At 48.2% G+C, this 7,303-nt stretch overlaps 1 protein-coding gene; it reads left to right on the top strand.

Moving 5' to 3' along the window:
* On the top strand, positions 1 to 2,737 carry GSTUM_00011138001 (uncharacterized protein; the record flags this gene model as incomplete). XM_002841733.2 has 2 exons in its annotated part: positions 1 to 261; positions 588 to 2,737. 2 exons carry the CDS (start codon positions 1 to 3, stop codon positions 2,286 to 2,288), a joined length of 1,962 nt encoding a protein of 653 aa, XP_002841779.1. The 3' UTR covers positions 2,289 to 2,737.
* Positions 2,738 to 7,303: the final 4,566 nt, after the last annotated feature.

The raw sequence follows: 7,303 nt of genomic DNA, 5'->3' as shown, positions 1-7,303 counted from the left end.
ATGGAAGCCGACCCAGAGCCACATCCGAGTTCTAGCGGCAGCAATTCCGGTTATGCATTCATTACACATTCCCAGGGAACGCTCCCTCTCAACCTCTCACCTTCAATAGACAACGCGACTCTGGCTCGCAGACGTAGGCGCCGCACGTCCGCACACGACCAGGCCATTCTTGAAGAGGAATATCGAAAATGTGATCGACCGGATAAGTCCAAGAGGAGGGAGATCACAGCCAAAGTCCAAATGGGCGAGAAAGAAGTTCAGGTAAAGAAATAGAGAAAGATAGAAAGGCTAACTAGATATTTATCTCCTTCCCTCTCCAGTTGCACGTTTTCTACAATATTATTATATATCTTGCTTTCCGTTTTTTTCTTTCTTTGAATGCCTATATCTGGGAATTTATTGGAATAATCATTGCTCACCACTCCATTGTCACTTTACTTCTCTTTTGCCTCCCTGCATATTTCCGTTTTTGAGTGAATGTCTAAGATGGGCGTTGTTTTTCTGTGGCTAGTGTGTGGTTTTTCTAGTTGGCTCGTTGGTCGGTTGGTGGTGTTCATGATTACTAACCCAACACGCGTCTTAAGTAGATATGGTTCCAAAACAAGCGTCAATCAACGCGCCGCAAATCTAAGCCACTCTTACCACATGAAATAATACCGCACAATAGTCAGAATTCGAGTTCCTCCTCACAGCAATCTTTGTTCGAGAGTTCTCAACCCTTCTCCTCTTCCCAACCGCAAGAGAGTAACAATAATAAATATAATCATAATAACCAGGGTGATTGTGGTCGCAGCATTAGACCTTGTTCTGCCGCTGCCGCTGCTCAATTTCCCGACACATTCAGTGACGACGTGTTGCATTCCCAAGGCGGGGGTGATTGTCTTGGCGTTAGTGACGCGGACGACGAAGAGGGATCGCTCCACCAGAGTCAGAGTCACCATCAACCATACCAAGTCGCGCAGGGTAAACCTTCAATCAGTGCTACTGGACACAAGAACAATAGCAACGATAATCTATCGCTTACATCGGATCGGATCTCTTCACCATCTTGTCCCGAGAGCAATCATTCAGCCACGACAAAACACCATCACCACCACCAACGTCAAAGGACCTTCTTTGTCATAGGCGGGGAAGAAGAGGGAGACGAAGGAGAGGACGAACACGGAGTTTTCACACAGGTAGCGATGACCACTTCCGCTCATAATCGCTTGCAACACGTTCTATCTTCCGCACCTACACCTCCCCACCACTGCCCACTCGGCGCGTCGCGTCGAAGGACGGCCCCAACGACGCCCAAGAACCCCCCACGATTACTAAAACGCTCGTCATCAATCCGACTCTCAACTTCACTAGAGGGGAAAGCTTCGGTAGTGTTGGAGGACGAGCCGTCTTCACCCCCGCCCCCGCCACCACCACCACTACTTACCCTACCAGCACCGAAAATCCAACCGAGCTCGGTATCCCGTAGCGCCTTGAAGCGCCGAACAATCGATAGTAAAGTTTGGGAGTTTTGCTGCGATAATCAGGCCGTTATCCGCTCTCCATGTCAGCCACATGAGGAACCGTCAGAGGTGACGGAAGCGTTGGGATTGGTCCGGGGAAGGGGGGGTGGCAGCGCACACAAGCCGTTGCTAAAAGACGGCTCGATGGGGAACTCCCTGGGCATGGTAAAACCCAGAAAGCATTTACAAAAAGCAGCCCCTTCATCCCCTATAAAAGCCAAGAAGAGCCGGAAGGTAATCTCTGCAAAATCGGCACGCCCAAAGCCGGTCTTGTCAAACAATGTCAACGCCAACCCCTCCACACCAATGACAACTACCACTGGTAGTAGCAAAAAACCCCGCGCAAACCCCCTCCTCCCCGAACCCGGCCAAGACAGCGACAAGGAGAACCGCCCCCCTGGGGCCCTCGTTTCCCCACCCCCCGAACACCGCAGAGCTCTGGGCGTCCCGGGCAAAGGTGATATAATCAACAACAGCGCAAAGAAGAAGAGGCCAGCGGACAAGAACAAGACTCCGCGGAAAAAGAACAAGTCCCTATCCGACAAGCAGAAGAGACGTGTCCTGGAGGAAACCAGGAGTGAGGGCATGAGGATATTCTACGACGTCCCACCGACGAGCAGTCAGGTTTGCGAGACGGAGTATGAGTTACCTGGTGCTGGTGGTGAGAGCCAGTCGTTTTTCGACGGGTCCAGCCAGGGGAGCGTGGTAAATGCGGAGCCAGGAAGGGTGGATGAGATGGAGTGCGTGGAGAACCTGTTGAGTTTGAGAGGCGGGGTTTGGGGGTAGATTGTATATTGATATTTAACTCTGGTTATCTTGTGTCTTTTTTGTATAACTTGGCTGGTTATTTTATATGGTTGGTTGCGTTCATTGTAAGTTAGGTTACTTGTGGTTTTTTTTTTTTTGGCATGGGGCTTGTGGGATTGGCTTTTTCTATTTTCTGTTCTGTCCTGTCACTTAGCTTTTGCATTTTCTACTTTTTTTTTCTTTTTCTTCTTTCTTTCTTTCCGATTTTCATCCAGTGCTTTTGCTGTCATACATACTACATTCAATTTCGATCCGATCCATCTTGGGAGGTGTTTTTTTTTTTTTTTCATCCTCAAAATTGGCGTACCTGACTTTCACATCTCATTTATAAACATCCAAATTCTATCCCTCCCCATGCCTTCTAATTTTGTCATTTCCTTTCGCTTTCTCAACGATGACGTTTTCCAACTTTCTGTCTTGCCTTTCCCTAGATTAGCACCTCGTACAGTAGTCACAGTCTACACATTACCCACGAACCCCTTCAAAAGGGAGTAAGGAGTAAGGAGGGAGGAAGGAAGATCAAAAGTGAAATCTGGGCATAGTTTTATCATATGTAGAATAGTGTGGCACGCTCGTTTTCATTCGTGCTTATTGTAACAGACAAATGACAAGCCTGTTCCGTTCCGGTCATGGTAATTACTGGGCTCGATTATTAGTTCTTGCACTACCGCCGCTCGTACAACCTTACCGGGCACGACACGAGCAGGGAAGGGACTTTGGGGACCAAGGCAGCAAAGTACACGTACTGTACCCGACCGATAACGGAGGCTTTTTCTTAATCTCGGTTGCGAGTATTGTACTGTACTCGTATTGGTGAATGGGGTGGTGTATGTATGGGTGGAGGTGTGGATTGAGGGAGGGCTGAAGAGCATATGTATAAGGACGATATTATATCATACGTAGTGAGTGACTTTTATTTATTACAACGATTACTATGGTAATATTATGACAATCTCGTATATCATAATTATATAAGTGCTGTTCTCGTGTTGGGTTTGTCCCCGATCTGGAGATGAGGTTGGGACGTCGTGAGAGGTTACATCGTTTCTGCCACGTTAGGCTCCGTCCGCTCGGGCTCGGTAATTGTCGCGGGGTTGTGGTTGGGCTGTGGTTTCTTTGATGATCGCGGGTCACAAGTACGTACCGTACCTCGTGCGGTGCAGTGCATGTATTGCTCGTGGGAGAGCGAAGAGTGCTGGTAGTTTGGAGACAATGAAAAATGAGGGGAAAATAAAATAGAATCGGAATCTGTAAGCAGGAAACGGTAACCAATCTAAATCTAAGAATGCGGGGTTGTTATACGGTACGGAAGAAGAAATGAAATAAAGTTAACAGAAAATTCCGGTCAGAACTGCAAAGAACAGTATTGTATATTACCGTATCATACTGTACTGTACAGTACATCCCTAGCCGCACGACAACACCCTACCAAAATGGAGTAAGAAATCCTCGCTCGACAAATAGCCGATACCCATAAATGCTCAGACCGGCATGTGTATATTAGACTTCCGGCTTCGATCGCGGGCAATGATGACTCCCAAGGGAAATTTTTAAGCTGAATCCGGAAGGAAAGGAGAGGGAAGCGACAGGAGTGTCCACGGATTGTCGTGGACCCTGGGAGGGAGGTGGAAGCGGCTTAGAGGAGGGGGAAGTGGCCGGTGGTATATATGGGTGTGTCTATTGGAATGAATGCTTGAAGGGGGAGCAATGTCGCCCTTTAAGGGTGATTCGCTTTTTAAGGGTGATGAGAAAGATCTTGTTTTGTTGGGGTCGAACAGCGTTGAGGCTCGCGGATTGGCGGGCTTGCAGTAGCTTCACCACCTCCTTATGCCCCTTCTCGGAAGCTAGTTGGAGCGGCGTCGGACCGTCATTATTGGGCATGTTGTTGGGTTTGACGTTTTTCCGTTCCAACAGTATTACCTCCACCACTCCATAACGCCCACACTCGGCGGTCCACGAGAGCGGTGTTCGGCCATTATCGTCGGGGCTATTGGAGTTGATATCTCTCCACCTTAACAGTACCTTCGCTACTCTATCCTGCCCCTTCTCGGCGGCCCAAGTGAGTGGTGTTCGGCCATAATTGTCTGGAATACCCGGGTTGACGTCTTCCCGTTTCAGCAGCAGCTCCACTAGTCAGTCCACAGTGCCAAAACCAGTCAGCCCACGAGAGCGGCGTCAGGCCATCATCGTCGCGGGTTGACGCCTCCCCGTCTCAACAGTAGCTTCACTGCTCCATCCTGCGCATACTCGGCAGCCCACGAGAGTGGTGCTCGGCCAATATTGTCTGGAATATCGGGAATAACGTCTTCTCGTTTCAACAGTAGCTCCGCTGCTCCATCATACCCCCTCTGGGCAGCATACGAGAGCTGTGTCTAGCCCCTACCATCTAGAATATTGGGATCGATATTCTCCCGTTCCAACAGTAGCTTCACTGCTTCGTCATATCCATACCCGGCAGCCCAAGAGAGTGGTGTTCGGCCCAGGTTGTCTAGCATATCGAGGTTGACGTCCTTCCGCTCTAACAGTGGGTCCAGTACTAGAACGGCGAAACCGGGTCGGGAAAGGAAACACGAACGATTGGCAAGCTTCACTCACGTGTGCGAATGGTAGGCAATTGACGCCTTCGCACAAACAAACAAAGAATCATGGGGGCTGTCGGATTCGTGATCGCATGCCTTCAATAAAATAGGTTCGCACAGGTGCAGGAGGAAAAGAGCCAATGCGAGAAGAGAGAAAGCAATCAATTAACGTTGTAGTCAAGTTCGTCGTCGTCGCCCTCGTTGTAAAAGCAGTACGATCAACGAAGGAGAGGAGGGGGAAAGGTCCCTTGTATATGATGCCTCTCTACTCGTGGCCAAGGTTGTGGCTAGGTGCCGAGCCCGGAGCACTCCTATCATACAATGTATGATACCCAACAGCTCAAGGTAACTTTATGACCCAACAACCTAATGAAAATTTGCAACTTGATGTTGCTTTAGAGCTTCGATATTTCACCCAATTTTAGATCCTATTTATACAAAATTCTACTCGCGTGTCTTTGCCAGAAAGGCCCAGGACAGACCTGGCTGGATATTTGGTGAGAACTCAAGCAAAATATCTGGCTGGCACAAAAGTCAGAAAATTACGAGTATGATACCAAATAAGTGCAGAAAAACAGCGCCAAGGATGGCATAAACCTGATCAGGGGATGGGCCCGTGACCTCACCAATGTCTTCTGACGGCTTAAACTATCAAACTACCCACGAGTCGCAAGGGAGGAAAGGGGAGAAAATATTAAACAAATCCAATTCAACAAATATCTACGCGAGTACAACCACTACCGGTTTTAACGCTCCCTTTGATACTCACAATCTCTCACTCGGGGTCCTGCGCATAAAGCATAAAGCAGCGCAGCAGAGAACGTGAAAAAGGGGAGAGTGCGGGAACCGCCGCGCGATCCATTTCTTTCTTTCTTTCTTTTGTTCTTCCAAGCATTTGGGGGTTATATATTACCTTAAGGTCAATTCCAAATATGATTGCACGGTGTTTCCTCGGATCCAATAAAGGAAGAGATCATAGTGTCGTGCTGTGCACGTAGGGCAGCGACCCTAGATAGCCTTGATATACTTTTTGTTTCTTTAAGGGGAGTGTAGTACAGACTGGCAGGACCTCGAGGGCAGTTGAAAAGCGCTATCAGAGTAGTTCGTCTACTCCTTTCGTAGCGAGTCTTTGGCATTCGGTATCATACAAGCTCCTTCCGTCCACCTATCATCTCTTTATGACAGTCTTGGAGTAAGCCTAAAAGTTATTCTTTTGCCACATTACCATTCCTGAAGCCCAACCAACTTGGCACCCTCTGATTAACCGAAACATTAAATACTTGGCCGGGGGGCGGCCAGCTCCTCTCATCCGCCATAGCTACACGGACTGATCGGGTATTGTGCTATCGAGCCAGGTTTCTGTGCTATATCCGATCGCGGTAATGGAAGTCTCGCTGTACCGCCGCACTCGTAAAGTTCTCGTATCCTTCAGAGTATGATACCCCCTGCCCGTGGAATCGCTTTTATAACGCCACCCACCCCCCCCCCCGTTCAAATAATTTGACAAAAACAAATTGTGAAAATAGTTTACAATACCCATAGAGGCATATCTAAAAACAGTAATCTGGAGGGCTCTTCTTATTCTCTAGTTGTCAATTTGTACAGTTCCTAAGGTAGATACATAAATACAAGGGAGGGTATGCGAACTTTACGAATGCGGCTGTACAGTACACCACACAGTGAGTTATGATACCTCCTGTTGTAACGATACCCTTTATCCGTTGAAGATCTAAAGATTTTTGGCTAGTCTCTTTGGGATTGTGATCGATTTTCCATATACATATAACAACAGTTCTGCGCATATAACTAGGCCTCATTCTTTCTCCCTTTCTAGAAAAATATTCTAATTAGCAGTCATCGCTCGATCTCGGGGAGCAGCAAACTTGGCCGAGTGGGTGAAAGGACCTCACTAGCATCATTTCCTCTCCCGACAGCGGTACCCACTCGCGTTTATCTTGCGCTCCTACGGGAACGCAAATTCAACGGTTGTAAGGAACACGGTAATACTGCTGGTGACGGTGGCGGATGGCAAAAAAAAGGAAACGTGGGCATAACCGCAGTGCTGCGGGGTGATTTCGTTTAGGTACAGTACATGGCCTTTGAAACAGTGTTTTGGAACTGCTACTACATTTGTTCGTTGTTGACTCTTCTGCGCTTTGGGTTTTAACCACGCTATGTTTTATCATACGGTATGATATTATGATATTCGGAGGCACCAATGTTGAATAAATCACTTAGCTATCACAACTCCTCACTCGGTCTCCACACACTCAAGACTCTGGGCACAACCCCACCCAGAGCCGCATCATGCCAAGCCAGCCAAACCCATCCTATCCCTGTCCTATGATAATATTTTTCTTTTCGCCAACCTCCCTCCACCTCACCGCATCCATCTGCTTCGCTTCTCCCCTACCA

This window comes from Tuber melanosporum (assembly GCF_000151645.1).
Source record: "Tuber melanosporum whole genome shotgun sequence assembly, scaffold_8, strain Mel28".
Taxonomy (NCBI): Eukaryota; Fungi; Ascomycota; class Pezizomycetes; order Pezizales; family Tuberaceae; genus Tuber; species Tuber melanosporum.
This window is presented reverse-complemented; position numbering and strand designations above follow the sequence as displayed.